This window comes from Zosterops lateralis (genome assembly GCF_965231275.1).
Source record: "Zosterops lateralis genome assembly, chromosome: 13".
Classification (NCBI taxonomy): domain Eukaryota; kingdom Metazoa; phylum Chordata; class Aves; order Passeriformes; family Zosteropidae; genus Zosterops; species Zosterops lateralis.
Genome location: NC_139773.1, coordinates 6,472,950 through 6,491,805, shown reverse-complemented (window position 1 = coordinate 6,491,805; position 18,856 = coordinate 6,472,950). Strand labels below are relative to the sequence as shown.

Sequence of the window (18,856 nt, the reverse complement as noted above, 5' to 3'; positions counted from 1 at the left end):
TAAGCACATTCTGCATGACTGGGGAAGCAATAATACCAATTAATCTAATACACTGTTTACTATTAAAAAGAATTAATAGGGATTTGTAGCTTAGTTTCAGCAATTTTAATTGTCCTAAGTTAGTATTTCAGCATTGAATAGTGTGGCTGGTTCAGTCTAGCTCGTTGCATTTACCATAACAAGTTGTATTAACATTACCAAATAACAGAGATTTTGAAAAATTTCTATGCTGAGCAGTACATTGTGTGGCATCCAACTTTCAGAAGAAGGCTAAACAGACAAGGTTTCTCAGTGATTCATTTGTGGAATTACTGAGTCTGGTGGGAAAAAGGTAGCTTTGGGTTTAATGCCATCATTTCAGTATCTATTTCATTATTAAACTATTTGCCCATAGTTAAATGGTCCCTTTAATTTGGTATAAATACGTAATATTTCAATTGTGGTTTTATTTTTTCCTTTTTCAACAGAAGGCTACTATGAGATACAGTTCTTAAATCCAAACAGCCTACTGAAAAGAACAGATGCTACTTCCACAATCCTAAAATACTGGTAGCTGCCAGCCGTTTTCTGGACAATGAAACTGTAAGTTTGATGAATGTTTATCTGGTATATGTCAGCACTGCCACAGAAAAGGCTGCTGCTGCCTCCTCCCTCTCACCACTGCTGCTTAGTTCTGCACTCTTCCTTCTTACAGCAAATTTGCCTCTACACTGAGCAGAAGAACCGATTAACCTCACTGAAAAATAAGCAGCCAAATCACTTTCCCATCTTGCCTGGCCACGTGAGCAGCAGGTGCTTCCTTTGGCACACACGAAAGATTAAGTTTAGAAGTTCCAACTGGTCACAGAGACACAGCCTGGGAACCACTGGCCCAGCTTCCCTTGCTGCTGCCAGCAGAGAACAACAGTAAATATTAGGACAGCTTTTCCATTGTTTCCTGGCTACAAAATGCAGCCATTTTAATCGGAATCCAATTCAAAATACAAGACTGTCATTTCAGTCCTCACAAGCAGAAGCTGTTCACTGGAATTATTACGTTAAGGGGATGGAAGCTGGACAGCCGTGTGCCAAAAAACCACTACACCTGGACAAAGCCTAATGGACCATTTGGTAAAAGGCCATTCAGAAAAGATCAGGTGTAAGTTTTCAGAATCTCAACTCTCATGTTGACTGAATGCCTTTAAGTTTCACCATCAGGTATTTAAATGCCACAGCACTTTAAATAGTATCTAAATAGTTCAAGTGTTTTGCAAAAGCTTTATTTCCTACCTTCACACAAAATAACTCAAATACTTGATAGAAAGGCTTTACTTTTGTCCTTCTCAGTGATGACATAAATCACTTAGTTATTCACAATAAACCAGCTGCAACTACAAAAGCCAATCCTATTTATACAGCTTCTCAAACTGCTACACACCTTCAAAACAAATAAACAGGACTACATGAAGCAAAACCCAACTCAGTTGATCCTTCCTTCATATTTAAGGCAAAATGAAAATATTTTGTAAGAACACATCCAAATTGATTAACAGGAACTTTGGACTAAATTTACATCCTGTTGACCACCCTCTCTTTGGCAGGAAGCATTAGATGTGCCACAGGAAACTACCAAAATCCTGAATTATGGACTGGTTAGACCTTACAGTCAGTTTCCAGTCTCCTCAGTTAATGATGGATTTGTGCCTCAGACCATAGGGATTTAGGATCAATTCCACACATAAACACCGAAATTTTCTTCATGAGTAACAGTAGCTGCTATCAAAATATTTATAAACCTGATGGACTGAAGTCTGGTCTTCCCCTGTGAAGTGAGAGGAAATTTTTTTTAGATCACATTTTCCTAGGTGCAACTACCATTTTTACAGGATGAGGATAGGTTTATCCTCACACCACAAAGAGAACTCAAAGGCTAAGCTAGCAGCTCTCCCTTACAGAAGATTATTATGGGATCTTTATCAATGACAAGATGAACCTGCTCAAGTGGCCTGATATGTGGCCTGCACCCAGAAAGAAAGGTCTCATCCTTCTTCTATCACTCCTTCAAGTCACACTGATTTTTTTACCAAATAATTTTTAGACAGATTAATTCCTAGATGCTATTCCTTGCATGGCTTTAACACCAGCAGTGCTAGCACAAGGATGATGCTGGGAATGTGGTTGGGCCTGTTTCTCTCTGCAGCAGTGCACACTTCAGTGAGCCTAAATTATCCTCCAGCCTGCAGCTTAGAAGTGGCAGCATTAGACTCAAACATAACTTCACTGTCTTACAACCTGGCTGGAGATTTAAAAGTAGAGAGGTTTACACTGCCAGAAACCTCTGAAGGATTCTACTCTGCAGTCTTGTTTATTAGAACAATTTAATAGGAAAAACTAGAGACTGCCAGTGAAGTTACAGAGACAGCAGCAGTATGACTCTTCTTTAAACAATGAAATTCCTTGGACTAAAATCACACTTGAAAACATGGCTTTAAGGACAGGACTTCAAATTCAGGATTTGTGTTGTAGTTCTAAGGCATTTAGAAATACAACCCTAATGCTGACCTTCTGGGAGTATGCACTGAAATTCATTCATTACATCATAAACCTCCAGGAACAACATTTCATTCCCCGAAGAAATGACAAGCTGGCACAAAAACAAAACATTTAACTCATAAAACAATATTCCAAACAGATTCAGGAGATGTGGGTTTACTTTTTTTTGTTAAACTTCTTTTGTTTCTACATATGACTAACAATTACTTATCAAGTTCTAAATAGCTAAATTGTAATTGAAATAACAAGAAAAACAAGGGCATTACACATTCCTGAAATATATTAAGAGATTGGTGCTGCAAAGGAGAGAGTATTAGGAACTAAGATACAGACAGAAATATTTTAACTTTCTTCCCGTTTAACTTTCTTCTCCTGGGTTATACAAAAAGCAGGCAATTCTAAATTGCAATGAGATCTTCCTAAGATGAAAACCTATAAATTCCTAAGTGAAAACCTATAAATCATACTTCTGTTGGTCACACTGAATATCTAACTTTTGTACTGGATCTTATATGTTAAATGCAAGGCAAAGCATGTCTTGTAGCAGTAATCATCTTTACCCATGTCAAATAATTTCTTAATTTCACAATAGCACAAAAAAAATCAAGTAACACCAGTACACACAAACTGGAACATTTTTTGGCCTATTTTGTTGCTTCAAATGCAATTTGAAATGTTACTTTTTCTCAATTAAATCTCCTGAGGCACTTCGGCACAATTCTTAGAAAAAAGAAAACAAAAAACTACAAAGAAAAAACCAAACAAACCTATATGGAACACAAAACTACATTATAAACTCAGAATCAACTACCATTCTGTTCTGAGTATGATTCCATTATTTAAGCTTTAAGGTATATTAACAGTTACCATCAGATGTTTAAAGAAGCGCTTGCAAGTAACAATTTCATACCTAAACTGGACATGACAGAAAATACTTCACAGAAACTGCAAACAGTGCAATGTAGTATATTCTAGCTGATGTTATTCTGGTGGTTGTATTTCATCCTTTACATCTCACTACAATTAAAACACACATGAATAAAATATTTAGAGCAAACACCTTTTAAAATCTCACTAACCTTCCATGGGCATGAAAATCTAGGCGCAGGAACTGCTCTTCATGTGTTACTGCTCTTTTGGCACGCTGGTGTTTTTGGTGTAACAAATCCACATCGTAGGACAGTCCTTCATAGTGTCTAATGTACTTGTTTAGAGGATTTCCATACTGGCCTGAAAAACAGAGATAAGTAAGGTTATAACCATACTGCCAGGCATGGCAGACCTGTGATGCAAAGCAGTTGGTAACAAGGACCCAAATTCCACATTATATCCATTTTAACTTATCTTTTTCTCCTTTGTACAATCAGATTCATTCTACTCCATCCCACAGACACGACACACTATCTGCAGCTATAAGTGCATCACATGGACCTTGGAAAGCATCCTCCCCTTGAATTTCAATCAAAACAAATATAGTTCATTTACTCCAAAACTACCCCACAATGCAAACAATATCACTGTCAACAGGAATGCTTGAGAGATGTTTCAGAAAGGCACTCCTGATTCAAAATAAGAAGTGCAACAGCTGAATATCTTTCTTCAGGTTCCCTGAAATTGTGCTTCCAACTCCACTCTGCAGTCTTGACACCACAATATCTGCTCAGAATGTTTGTATTCTACATGTGAAATATCCAGGGAAATTAAGAGCAAATCATGCCACCTAGCAACACATTTTGGATCACATGGAATGTTCTACCACATGGAAAAGTTTTATTAAAATGTATCTCCAGAGACGTGGATTCATTTCAGTCTATTTTGCAGAATTCCTTCCAGGGTAATATTTATGACTCATGTTAATGTGAGTTCATGGCAGAAAATGATGAAGATTTTGACCCTCCTATCCTGATGAAGGAAGAGACTCCAATCACCAAAAAGACCCCAAAGTAAAACTTGTGGAGAAAACCAGAAGAACTCTGAATTATGCAAGAAGAAAAATTAGTATCTCATAATCAATTTAACTTCAAGCCAACCTAAATGTGAGTTCTCAGGGACTACATGTGGTATTTTTCTTCAGATATCTAAAAAGAGGACCAAGTAAACTAATACTTGCAAATGCATTGCTTGCATTTAGCAGCCATGTGCATAAGATAATATTGCTGTATCTGTTTAAAATTCAATTAATGCTATACTGCAGAGAAATCACATTCAAATTTCCTCACAGTACTGTAAGCTTCTGCAAATGTTGACTCTTCATTGGTAACTGCAAATACAGTCCAATAACAAAACTTCATTCTAATTTCCTCTCAGTCTCAAAATATATCTCCATTCTCATTCAGCTTTCCAGAAAGGAAAGCCTCTTAGGCATCTTTAAAATGTGTGGTTCAAGGAAGTCTACATTAATTCTAATCCCAGTAAGACACAGGACCATTACAAAGTCTCAGTAACTAGCGGCAGTTTTGAGGATGCAGGATGTTGTCTGTGTCAGCTGTTTCTCTCATCATTTCCAACACAATCCCTCCAAAATGAACTATAACAACTCCTATAACCCAAGAACTTCTATAAACCCAGCCAGACTGACCTGAGACCATGCACAATGTACATGTGTCTGACTACAGATACATGCTTTCCTATTCCAGGTGTATGACCCAGGAGTGTCAACATTAAAGGAAACAAGTTTCAAAATTAACTGATGTAGGCTAAAACTTATTTTTTTTAATTGTTAAATGAACCTGGAATCTAGAATACAATATTAATAACTCACTTTAAGAACTTGATCAAAACTAGAGAGTAAGTACACTGCAGAATGTGTAAACTTCTGTGCTTCAGAATCATCTTTAAATTTTCTATGGTAGGAAGCTTTTAATAATGCACTCCTTAAATTCTTACAGACCATTTTTCTTCTCAGTATTGCAAGATAAGGCTTTGAACAGCTTCAGGCACCCAGAAAAAAAGTTTTGAAGTGTGACAACTTACTGAAGACCCAATAACACTTGGAACTCGATCCAGGTCTCATGACCACGTGAAAAGATGAGAGACAGCATTTAACCGAGTCACAAAGAATAGTTTTTAAGTGCTAACTACTGTGACAAGACAGCAAAAAACTACTGACATTAGAAGTTTTATAGCTGTTCTTTCTGCTAAGGAAAAGCGGAGAGAGTTTTAAGCAAAGATCTTTCTTCTTGACAAAAAAAAAAATAATACACTTGGCATGATTAGACAGGGAAACAACAATTTCTTTTCCTTTTCTCCAAAACTTAAATAACTCCTTATGTTTTAAGTACTCTCATGGCAAAGACTTAACACAAACACTCCTGCTGCTCTCTTCTTGTTTAAGCAGAGCAGCTGCATACCACCTAGAGCATTATGGCTTCTCCAAGAAGGGACGTCAGGCTTCAAAATGAACAGTTTCACTTCCAGAAGCCTCTATAACATCAACATTATTACAGCGTTCAAAGTCTGCACTCTGATCACACTCTCCCTCTAATCAAACCAGATACCTACCAAAAGGGATTATCTTCTCCACAAAGGTATCTTAATAAGTAGCTCAAGCTTGGTAACACAAGAATCTACAGAGGATTCTGAGGCAAAAGTTCATTAAACTGGAAAGAAAACTTCACTGAGGTACATGAGGCAGGTAGAACTGCTGGCTCCAGTTTCTGTAATTAGAAGACTGCATCGAAAAGAAGAAGTCTATCACAGAATCTGGAAGTGGCACACTCCACGAAATCATTATGATAGCACATACCAGACCCCAACCTCTGTTACAAACTACTGCTGTTATTTTCTGTAAATGACAAACTAGGGGGTTGGGTTTTTAAACAAATATTGTATGACAAAGATCTTTTCAGTTAAGGAAGCCCAAAGTAAGAAACATCGAACCATGAACATGTAAATAGAGTAGTTTATGGGAACTGCTCTACAAATTCCATGTGTCATGTTGCCATCAACAAAACAAAGACAGTGTGATGCCTTTCCAGGCAATCTGGTGGAATAAAACATTACACTTCACCTGAACACTAAGCTAGGAGACAGAAACCTTTCAGGATGCAGACACCAGAGAGTGACAAGGGGATGGCTTTTGAACTTGACAGTATAGTCTTCTAAAGACTTGCTAAACTAGATGTGGCATTTCCTATGACAAATTCCCTGCAGGAATGAAGCTTTACTCCCAAGGGCTTACTTTAAACAGAATCAGGCAAAGCATTTAGGCAAATGTCTCAGTGTGCCAGTCCCTGTGAAAGATGTTTTGTGTATGCGGATATACAACTCTTCAGGATCCCCGGAGAGCTGTGAAGTATCTACAGTTGCTGTTGTTGTGAACAAACAAATCCCACTGGACAGGTAAGGAGTCTGAGGCATGTACTCTCACCTTCTATCCAGCCTTATGCAGAGGCTAAATTGGATCATCCATGTGATTTTAGCTGTAAGCTTCCTAGCACAAGGCGAGCAAACACATGTAACAGTTGTTTGGTGGTATGTGCTAAATGATTCCCTGGTTGGTTATCTCCCCAGAGAAAACCATGACGAGCTTCTCCCCTCAGACAAGCCCTGCCCAGTCTGCAGGAGAGAAGCAGCACCCGCAGCAGATGAAATGAGCAAGGAAACACTTCAGCCACCCGGATATACAGAACGCCATGGGATCAGATGGGATGCATCCAGGAGTGCCTGATACCCATTTCAAGGCTTCTATCACCCTTCTGAGAGCTCCTGACAAATGTCATCCTCGTCTTCAAGGAGAGGGCCTGGAGAATTACAGGCTGGTCAGACTAATCTCAGTGTCTGTGAAGATTCTGGAGGAAATTTTTATGGAAGCTAGCTCCATGCACAAAAAAATGACTAGTAATAAACAGAACTGAAAGCTTACCCATGTAAATATAAATATCTATTAATTTTATACACATCATTGTAAAAGAGAATAACATTTAACTTCCTGTAAGAGGATAAATCAAGCATGCACCGTTCTAAAACATGAAGTTTGAATTAAAACACTTCAATTAAGACTTGCATGACAAATGCAGATAGTTCAAGCACAACTCAAGTTTGTTAGTGGGGTGGAAAAAAGCACAGAATACGACTTGACAGAGTATCAGAAATTGCTCAGAAGCCAAGTTAACTCACCAGACAAGTCTTATTACTACAAGCACCATCACTAATTTGCAGATTTAAAATGCCAGTATGTGATAAACATCTTGTGGAGAATTATTATTATAATTTTAATTAAGATAATCAAAGCAACATTTGCTTCAAGTTGTTTTCAACACAGAGTTTATCTATCTTACGAAAAAGCTCCCTTTACATGGGACATTGAAGAATGTACACTGCATACAGATTTAGCAAGCCAGAAATTCTACCATATACCTCCTGACTTGGACTTCTCTGAAGAATTTATTCAGGCTGTTGCTTCAAAACTGCCAGCAGAAGGGCAGGCCCCGCTCTCCCTTTTACATCTCTTCTGTTTCCATTCTTCCCTTGCACTGGCACTAGGTTCAGCTGAAAAAATATTCTCTCTCTTCTGGTCAAGTGAGTTTTTGGTGAAAGAAAAACATGTAATCAAGAAGTCAAGTCAGGATCATTTCCCTTCACTGAGGCCTCAATTCAGGGCACGGTCAGACAGTATGGCAACACCAGTGCAAGCAGATGTCTGCTTTTTATTGACCCTCTTCCTCTCCACCCTGTCAAAGTCCCAGTTCTTCTTCCCCATCAGGCCTGGGTTTGCTCAATAAAGCGACTCTAGTTACGCATCTGGCAGGAACTGATCAGTTTTTTTTTTCTTTGGATTGACTTCTCATGCCAGAGGAGAGGTGGGAGTGCAGGCCCAGGGCAGGACCACCAGACAGCAGTAACTCAATACACTGGCTTTGCCACACTGCAAAAACGAACCTTTGGATCTTTTAAAAGTATAAACAAACTGCAGTCTGAGGCTTTTGGGCAACAGTATTTCAAAGCAACCACCTAAACACCTGATTTTATTTATTTTTAATTACCATAAGCATTTCTGAAGCAACCATCTGACAGCTGTCTTGACTAGACACTGAATCAACCATAATGTTTTTATTTTAAACTCCAAATAAATGCTGGAGGCTGAGTGCTGCCATATTTATGAAGGCTACTGTTCTTCTCAATTTATAGTAAGAACACAACTAAATCACTCAGCTGCTGATAGCTCATAAATGCCTTCCCACAACTCCCCCATGTGTCCAGAAAAAAAGCAGAATTTCTCCCATGTCACTGGGAAACAGGCAGCTCAATACCCAGCAGCACAAGACAATAAGATACAACTTGGAAGCCCTAGCCAAAAAAACAGCACGTTGTACCAGTGACAACAAACTATCATAGATTCACAATGATATTCAGCATTTGATCAAGCGAGCCAAAGCATGGTCACTCTTGTTTAATCCAAGCTTATCAGAGGCCTCAACAGTTCTCCTTCGTGTTTGCTATTGCCCTTCCCCCCTTTTTTTTTTTTTTTAACGACCCTTAGGTAGAAGAAGAGGTTAAGTTAGTTATTTCCATTCCTCTATGAACATCATTATTTATGGATAATTAAGTACTGATTAATATACCTGCCTGCATCTTCATCACGTGCAACAAAGCGTGCTACAAAAAGCTGCCAATAATATTACCCAACTTAAGTACCACTTCACACACATCAAAATTCATGACAGCACCAGTGAGGGAATAGATCTCTTAAGCCAAGCAATTCCAGGGGTGTTGGGGAAAACACTGAGATTCACTTTTAAAAAAAAGAACTCTTAAAAGTCAAGGTACATATACCTTATGTGAAGCAGACTTCACATACCAGAAGCTAAATTCTTGCTTTCCCTAATTACTAACAGAAAGGGAACAAAATAAATTGTGTGGCTTTTCCTTCTTATACTATTTAAAGAGTATTCAAACTGATCTGCTGGACCACTGGTTTTATGAAGGTAATAGTTATGCAGTGGAAGCAAAGAAAGAAGAAGAGAACACTAGAAGTGATCTAATACCTCATCAAGAATGTTTCTGGGGCTATTTGGCCAAACTTCTGATAATGTGTCTGCTTTAACCACACAGACATAACCTACCAAAACCAACAAAGCAGCCCAAGACAGACACTGCAGCACATTTCACCAGTGCAGCAGCACTACTGATTGCTTTTGATTGCACTCCCCTCACATGATTTTAAGAACAATATAAACTACAAGGGAAAATAAATGTTTAAACAAAACAAAGAGATTTCACTAAACCTTCTCAAATAAGCCATCCAAATTATGCTGCACCATTTTTTAGAAGTTGATTTTATGATTCATACTCAGCTGTGAGCCAATGTTACAGCTGGTTCTGTTAATCTATACCTTTATATCTAAAGACTATTACAACAGAGTATGAAGAGTGCCTGCACAGTACACAGGCACAAAGCCTTGCTAATTCTGAAAGAGTTCAAACTCAGGTATCCCATAAAAATCCAATCTTAGACCCAACATACAAACCCCTAATTTTTTTCAAGTGCAGATTAATGAAATTTCCAAAATTATTACTATTTAATACCTCTGTGGCTTAAAACCAGACAATTTTACAGATAAATGTAACTTAGCTTCAAGATCTGTGTAAAATTAATGAGGCCAGATGCACTGCACATAAATGAAACGTAAATTGTTGGGTTCTTTTCAGTTCTTTCCAGTTTGCACTACTCTCACAGTAACTTCTTCTTTAAGAATCATGAACTTGCCCTTTCCACCCAGATATTCAGGCCTGCCTAGAAGGAAAAATATACAAATGAAGAACTCTATTTTTCAATAAACATTTACTGTATATAAGAAACTCTACAAGTGTGAACACGGGTAAAATAGACCTTTCTAAACTTAAAAGGCCATTTTTAGTTTAACACACAACTCTGGGAAATCTTCCATAATTCAGACTTTTACCATAAAAGTTCTACTGGATATTTTAAAGATGTGTATTTGCATTATCACTAGATTTCTATACAGCATTATTAATCTTTTTTTTAAAGATTTACCTGCACTGCTACACACCAAAGACATGCACTTCTGCCACCTGCTAGTGAGGTGTGCTTCCCAGTGCCCAGAAATTTTGAAGGTGCCCATTCTCCTCTCAAAGAAAAAAACTAACAGGAATTTCTGAAATACATTTCATGAACTTTCTTCTATACAGCTGGAAGAATGCACTTTACATGTTTACTACGATTTTTTAAGGCACAACTGCCTGCCTGGAATTAAACAGTGAAAACAACCCTCACAACTGGTTAATGAACTATTTTGAGTTAGATCTGCGCCAGCACCACTTACTTCAGAAAACAAAGAGGCCTTGAAAGCATGCCAACCATTAAGTCTGAAATATCTCGATAGCTTACACGAATTTATGAAGAAAAACCTAAATTCTTTTGTGTATCCCACGCCTAATCATATAAATAACGGGATGGCTTCTGACCAGGCAAATCACCCTGCTTTTTATCTCACAAGTACAACCTGCTGAAGTTTCCCATAGTTGGATGTTACTTTTCGAGGATGTGTGCAAGACCAGCTTTTAGCGCCAGCTTCTTTGTTAATAAACCGACATACTGATGCGCACAGAGGCAGAGCCCAGATATTCGGAGAGGTGCCAAATGAAATAGAGGAAATAAATCTTTATCAGCTGTTCCACCCACAGTTCTCTAGAAACACCCTCCCAAGTCCACCCTTCCCGAAACCCTTCTTCTGTACAAAGTCGAAACTATTTTCCCTGCCAGGACTTGGCCAATTAAACATTACTGAGCGCCGTGGGGAAAGTGCCCAGTCCCCAACGCCGAGAACAACCCGCTCCTAACGGGAGCCGGGACAGTTACACGGCCCCGGGAGCACAGGGGAGTCCTGCCCGGCCTGGGAGAGGGGAGACCCTCCTGGAGCCACGGCCACGCTGCGGGAGAGCCCGAGCTCGTCTTTTATTTCCTTAAGCTGAACTTTCCACCTGCCCGTCCTTCCTGGTGTCGGGAGAGGGAAGCGGCGGCGGGGGCGAGGGAAGGAGCCGGGCAGCGGCCAGCGGGACCGGGCGGGAAGTCCCGAGGGGCGGCAGCGGGGCCGGGGGGGGAAAACAAACACGGCCGAGCGGGACCTGAGGGGGAAGGGGAGCGAGAGCAGCTGACCCGGTCCTCGCCGGGAAAGTCCCGGGGCAGGGGCGGGGGCGCCAGGCCGGCCCCGGGCGGCGGGGAGAGGCCCGGGCGGGCTGAGGCGGCGGGCGGAACGGGGAGCCCGGCGGGCGGCCCAGCCGCGGCCCTGGCGCCCCGGAGAGCGGGGCCCGCCGCCCCCGGCCCCGAGCGCCGGAGACGGGAGAGACAGAGAAGAAAGAGGGAGGGAGGAAGGGAGACGGCCCCAAAGCAGGGCCCCGCGAGGCCGGGCGGCTCCTCACCTCCAGCGCCCGCCGCGCAGGAGCACAGCAGGATTATCGTCCCCGCCAGATCCATCTCCGCCGGGCGCAGGCCCCGCCGTCGCCGCCGCCTACCCACAGCACATCCGCCCCAGACCGGCGCCGGGCGGGATGGGGAGGGGCGAGCCGGGCGCCTCCCTCCGCTTTGTCCCCCGCCGCTCGGGAGGACTGTTCCCGCCCACGGAACGGCCGCGGCTGGGCCGGGATCGGCGGCTCTCCCGGCGGCGCTGCCCCGCTCCCTCCGCTCCGCGCGCCGCCGCTCCCTCCGCCCGCGCGCGCGACAGACGCCGCCGGGGGGCGGGGCCGCGGGACACGCCCAGAGCGCCCCGCCCCGCGCGCAGGGGGCGGGGCCCGCAGGAAGGGGCGGGGTCATCTGGACACGCCCGGGGGCGGGGCTGAGCGAGGGGCGGGGCCTCGCCCGCCGCTTCCGGCGCGCCCCGGGCCGGAGCCCCGGAGCCTTCAGCGCACCCGAGTAACAACACACCCACGGTGCTGTGTCCCCCGGCCCGGTACACGGCTTTTCCGTGCAGAACAGTCATTGATTGTCAGCGTTTTACTCTAGTTTCCTTCATCCCCTTACCAGATACACGTTTTTTTCCTTGCACGAACTAATTTACTTAGTTTCAGAGTTTTATTTTAGTCACCGACTTCTCCCGATGCTCTCTGCATGTTGTGAAGTGTTGCAGTGTCCCCAGTGAACACGGACTTGTCATTCTGGGACTCTCTTGAACAACCTCCACAATTCAAGGGTACAGGAAAATCCTCCCGTGGAAATACAGATGTGAGAACAAAACGTTTCCTCTCTTGTCTGTCATGCTAATTCTTCCATCCACTGGGCCATCTCAAAGATTTATTTTTTAGGGTTTGTGCCAGGTTTCTCAGTTTACTGTCAGGTTTTTATATTTATTGCCACGTCAGAATAAAAAACAACTTCCCTCTGAACACAGATACAGGTGAGAAAAATTGTTATGGAAATGCACATAGAATGCAGTGAATGTACCTCGGGTAAGGCTGCAGAAGTTGATGCAAGTGTTTACAGAGTTCAAATTAACTGCTGAGAATGAAATGAGAGGATAAGTCCTTATCACCCCAAGACTATTTAAGATTTGTGATTAAAAGCTTAAGATTTCTGTGGGGAGAGGAGAGGCTCATCGCGGTAAAGTCTGAATAACACACCCACATTAATTCTTACGGAATCACAGAATGTTGAGGGGTGGGATTGGATCTAAAGGAACATTCAGCTCCAGCCCTGCCATGGGGAGGAACGGCTCCCCCCAGACCGGGCTGCTCAGGGCCTCACCCAGCCCGGACCTGGCCGCCTCCAGGGATGGGGCACCTGCAGCTTCTGTGCCCGTGCCACACCCCCTCACAGCAAAGAATTTCTTCCTAATACGTAACCTAAATTCCTCTCTTTCAATTACTCTATTCAACCAAATTGTTGAAGTTATCTATTCTACTCACACCACAGCCGTATTGTTTCAAGCACGGCTGTCTGAGAACGCGCACGGACAGGCGCCGATGGCCCTGGGGCGAGCCGGGCCCCCCTGTTTCCCTTCCCGGTCTCTCCCCCCCCGGGCCGGGCCGGGCCGGTCCCGCCGTGACCCGCGGCCGCTCCCCCCCCCTCCCCCCGCACGCTCCCGCGGGGCGGGGCCGGGCCGGGGCCGGCGCTGTGATGGCGTCGCGGGCGCTGCGGGCGGAGGCGCAGCCGCTGCGGTGCCGATAGAGAGCGGAGCGGCCGGGCCGGGCATGGAGAGCCTGGCGCAGCCCCCGCCGCCCCCGGGCTCGCTGCAGACGGGCGGCGGGGGCGCTGCCGGCCGGCTCCGCCCGGGAGAGGCGGCGGCGGGCGAGGGCGGCTGCAGGGAGGCCGAGGAGGGCGGCGGACGGCGCAGCCCTTCCCCTCCGCCGGCCCCCGCTCCCGCCGCGGCCCCGCGGACCGCGTCCCCCTGCCGGGCCGCGGAGGGCGCTGAGGCGGCGGAGGGCGCGGGGCTGGCGGGGCCGGAGGGTCCCGGAGCGGCGCCCGCCCCGGAGAGCGGTCCCGCGGGAGCCGGCTCCGCCAGCAGCGGCGCTCCCAGCCCGCCGGGGGAGGAGTCCCGCAGCCTGGACTCGCTGGAGTCCTTCTCCAACCTGCACTCCTGCTGCCCGAGCAGCTCCGAGCTCAACAGCGACGCCGACGAGGCGGTGGTGGCGGGGGCCTCCTCGGGGGGCCCGGCCCCGGAGCCCGAGGGGGACAGGCCGGCGGCGGGCGCCCAGCTCCTCTCCGCTTCCAAGGAGCGCTTCCCGGGCCAGTCGGTCTATCACATCAAGTGGGTCCGCTGGAAGGAGGAGAACACGCCCGTCATCACGCAGAACGAGAACGGCCCCTGCCCGTTGCTGGCCATCATGAACGTGCTGCTCCTGGCCTGGAAGGTACCGGCGGGCGGGCGGGCGCCATGGCGGGCCCGGGCGGGCGGCGGCTCCTCGGCGTGAGGGCACCGCGGGAACTTCGTGCTGTTTGTCACAAGGGCGTTATCGGGAACGCTGGAGAGCAACTTCTGACAAGGGCATGTGGCGATAGGACAAGGGGGAATGGCTTTAAACTAGCAGAGGGCAAGTTTAGATACAGGGAAAAGAGTCTTCCCCGTGAGGGCGATGAGGCCCTGGTACGGGTTGCCCGGGGAACCTGCAGGTGCCCCATCCCCGCCAGGGCCCGCGGCCGGGTTGGTTGGGGCTCTGGGCAACGTGCTCTTGTAAAAGGTGTTCTGTTCCTGCCCACGGTAGAGCGGTTGGAACTTGATGATCTTGCAGGTCTCTTTCAACCCAAACCGTTCCGTGTTTCTTTCAAGAAATACCCAGGCTTATTTCTGCTGTTAAGCACACGTCTCACATATAGAACTTGGAAAATAAACACTGCCGTGCAGTATGCTGCCAGTATACTACTGAGATGCTGCTGTCTTATATTGACTTACTTCGCTGTTGTCTTAAAACAGAAATGAAATTATCTAGATGATATTTACTAACCTGAACAAAATGTAATATGTAATACTTTCCAGATGTATACAGGTTTCTAGTAAGTAGAGATTACTGTTTATAGCACTGAGCACATAGGTGATATTTTTGGAAAATAGGTTAGTTTCATATAATAAAGTATTGTTCATATAATAATAGAGTTGTACAGAATGCAGAATTGTACAAAATTTGGTTTTGTACAAACAACTGCCTGAGTAATGGGGACACATTCATACAGTTATGCAGTATAGATTGTATTTAAATTAGTGAATAAATTGGGAGTGCTCAACTACAGGTTTGAGACCTGGAAGTTCTGATGTTCCATAGCCATTGTAGATGTGGGCTTCCTGTAGTCTTAAAATATTTTTTCCAATCTTTTAAGTAATTAAAGTCTAAGTCAAAATGCAGTTATTAACGTGCCTATGTGAAAGGAGCATCTGCTGGAGGGAAGCTGTATGGTTGTGGGCATTGCAAAACAAGGATGAGGGGCACATCTCAGGAAATGCTGGCAGTTCAGCCCCAGAAGACTGAAGAGCTGATAGAATGGAGTCCTGAAATAGGAAAGCTTTACAGGAATAGCTTTTATGTTGTAGTAGCAAGGGGAGGAAATTTGGTGTTGTAAGAGGAAGAGGTTGTTAGCAGTGTGACAGGTGACTTAGGAAAAGGTCAAAATGGAAATATGTTATGAGAAGAAATTTGTTTAGGTGCAGAAGATTTAGAACTGCAGAAGATCAATGCTGTTGGTGGAGTTACAGTTTCTACACGTTTTTCTCAGCAGAATAGCTCAGACATCAGGAGGAACTCTGGGTACAGTGATGTTGCTACTTAAGCATCAGGAAGAGCAGTAGAGGGAAGTTGTGTGTGACTTCAAGGTATTGCCTTATGTAGGTTCTGCTATCCTCGAGAGGGTGTGAATGTTGTCACAGGCTTTAGTCTTGATCACTTGCTTTCTGTGCTCCTTCTTTAGAATCTGGGGGTGACTTGAAAAACCTACCATTCCTTATTTTGTGTGGTGGCATTTTAAAAGAAATGACTAGTTACAGGATCTTCCTTTTTAATCTTTGATATAATAAAAGATATAAATGGGACAGCACTGGTCCTGTTGTTTCAATTCAAGTTTTTGGAGGTTTTGTTCTTTAACATTCTTCCTTTTCCCTCTGCTGCTGCTCTCCAGTCAGAATTTTAACTGACATTCTGCTGGGATCAAACATTACATTAGTGAGAATTAAGGTAATAATCAGTTTTATAAATAGGCAAAAACCAAAATACCCCTTGGGAATGCCCCACTGTTTCTTATTGCTCAGATTACAGGAAGTTTTCTATACTTCTGTCTGTGTAAAACCTCAGCAGAATTTACATGAGTTGCAGACAAGCAGCTTAACTGGTGAAACTGTCATCACGAGTTATTATTTATAGGCTTGAGGATTTTCATGTTAGTTGGTTGTATATAGTAGTAGCTTGTAATTGATTTTCCTAATTACTGCCTTTACAAATTGGCCTTTCTTTTCCCCAGTTCATAGTTGAGAACCACATTGGCTGACAGTGGTTGGGCTGGCAGCTCATCTGTACATCACTGGCAGTAGCTTGCTATGTGTGGAGGCTGAGGATGGACATCCACCTTCTCACTCTTCCTGAACCAAGATGAGCACTAGATTGGGTCCAGTAATTATAATTTGGGAACAGAAGGCAGACTGAAAGATGAAAATAGATCAAAGTACAGTGAGAATACCACAGTACATATTAGGTGAAAAGAAGCTACACGTAATGGGGAAAAAAGGACGTAAGAAAGAGGTGAAGAGGGAAAAGAGAATCACAGCAGGGAATAAGAAGTTAAACAGTTATACTTTGGGTTCTATTCCCTGTATCAGCCATCATCTTTCCAGGGTTGAGAGTTGTGGTCATCCTGTGGATAGATCTGGTCTCAGCCAACTTAATTGCAGTACTGGTTTGGCAGTGGGGGTTTTGGAAATTCTGAAATAGTAGCACCCACTGTGACTGTTCAAATTCCATTTTGAAAATACCAGGTTTTGGAACTTGTGTTAAAGCTTGTGATAAAACTGCTCCCTCTCTTTTATCCACTACTTTCAAAGGATACGTAGAACTTTGAGGTGGCAGATTGCAGAAGCTGTATTTTAAATATTAAAATTATGAAATTGCTTTTCTTTTGAAGTGTTTTTGCAGTCTGCCTGTCTAAGTGTAACTTGCAGTTTAGCCTGTAGGAGGGAGAGCCAAGGAGTTCTGCCACAGGAGCGTTACAAAAATGTTGTTCTAAGAAGAAAAACAAAAGCACTGTGATACCAACTTGGAAAAGTAGCTGTTGTGCAGAACAGCTGTTGTGCAAAACAGTGTTGTAACCACTTCGACTTATGTGATGGAAATGAAGCAGAAGTAGAGATGGAAAGAAGCATTTTTAAATGTATGTACAAGCATGAGTTGTACCCTCTGATGCAGTGTAGCACACTGTTTTTCAGTTTATTTTAATCTGGAGATTGCTCAGTTTTTGCTCAGGCCTGTGGCTCACTATGTGGTTAAGTTTAGCAATGCAAAGTTGGCTTTTCTAAGTGCCTTTTGTGATCTTTGTTAGGTGTAGTTCATGCAGCGCTTTCTGATAACTTCTGGCAGTTTGGGGCGGGGGGAATGTGGCAATCATCAGATGCTGAAAGCTTGGTGAGGTGCCGTGTGGTTCTGCTCTGTGCTCCTTCGGTAGGATGTGATGTTTTGTAGCTGAAGAACTCTTAACCTTAACATGTTACACAGAAAGGACATATCTGAAATGTCCAGGGAAGATTTTGAAACATATAAGAAGCAAAGGGAAAACATTATACAACTTAAATACAAATAATATTTTAATATTGCCTTGAGAAGTGAGTGCATATGGAATATCTTGTCCTTATGTAGGAGAACAATGTCAGTCAGCATATTTGAGAATGTCTTTGAAAGTTTTTTTGTGTCATAATCCTCTCAACAAATGGAAAGAGCTATGTTCCCTACACACCTAGTTGTACTAAAAGTTTAGTAACTTTTAGGGCGCTATGGATTACCTATTTAGGTATCATAATAATTACGTAAGTAAAATGTTATATAATCGCTTCCTTGCTAAGATGTATCCAAACTGATGTGCAGAGAAGAGGTGGAGTAAAAAATTCTAGTGAGACATTCTCAGTGTTAGGTTTCCATACAAATGGCCTTTTGCAGAGGAGCTGAGCACGGCAGGCTCCTGCAGATCTCCGTTTACCCGGGGCTGCAGTGGCGGTGGCCGCTCCGGGGGCTGGCACCGGCCTCTCACACGAGCTGTGCTGTCCCTGTCCCTGTTCCTGTTCCTCCCGCCCGTATGGCCGCGGTTGGCACAGATTGCTCGGCGGGCCTGGCAGCCTCCCTTCCTCCGGCACCTGTGACGGGCTGGGCCCGCTGGTCGCAGCCTGGAGCTCTGCCCGCCCCCGGGGCACCGAGGCGCCTGCCTGGGGACGTGGAGGGGCAGCACACGCTGTCAGCCGCTCCTGGGAAGGTTCGAGAAGCTGTTCCTGCCAGGCCAGGAGCACTTATTTGCAAAGAATATTAATTGGTTTTTTTCAAAGCTACTTGGAGCTACCCTCACCTCTCTGGAACACCATGTTCAGAGGAATTGCATGTTTGAGATAAACATGTTTTTAGACTATAAGTCTTATATAAGACTTATTATATAAGCCATTAGAAAAATTTTTGGACCCTTTGGATATTCATAGTATTTTCAGAAGTGTTATCCGCTGTGCATGAGGATAACTGTATCACTTTATTTTTTAAGCCTTTCTGTAGTGTGGAAGAATAGGGTGGAGAATTAATATTAGGTAGTTTGGTGTTTGTAGTCTAACTCATAGAAACTGTGTAAGTTTTATTAGACAATCTATTCCACTTGAAAATTTGTTTACCACTCTTGTCTTTTAATTAAAATATGCCTTAACTG

The 18,856-nt window shown here is 43.9% G+C and overlaps 2 protein-coding genes across 2 annotated transcripts in view; one reads left to right on the top strand and one right to left on the bottom strand.

The window, feature by feature from the left end:
* ADAM10 (ADAM metallopeptidase domain 10) overlaps window positions 1-12,044 on the bottom strand; it is a 41,784-nt gene extending 29,740 nt beyond the window's left edge. The window contains exons 1-2 of the mRNA XM_083871083.1: window positions 11,914-12,044; window positions 3,612-3,762 (exon numbers count right to left, since the gene is read on the bottom strand). Of these exons, the coding sequence (XP_083727209.1) occupies window positions 3,612-3,762; window positions 11,914-11,968 (206 nt within the window). The 5' untranslated portion in view covers window positions 11,969-12,044. The remainder of the gene's footprint in view (window positions 1-3,611; window positions 3,763-11,913) is intronic.
* Window positions 12,045-13,662: 1,618 nt separating this feature from the next.
* Window positions 13,663-18,856, top strand: part of MINDY2 (MINDY lysine 48 deubiquitinase 2) — a 32,602-nt gene continuing 27,408 nt past the window's right edge. The window contains exon 1 of the mRNA XM_083870701.1: window positions 13,663-14,337. Within this exon, the coding sequence (XP_083726827.1) occupies window positions 13,678-14,337 (660 nt within the window). The 5' untranslated portion in view covers window positions 13,663-13,677. The remainder of the gene's footprint in view (window positions 14,338-18,856) is intronic.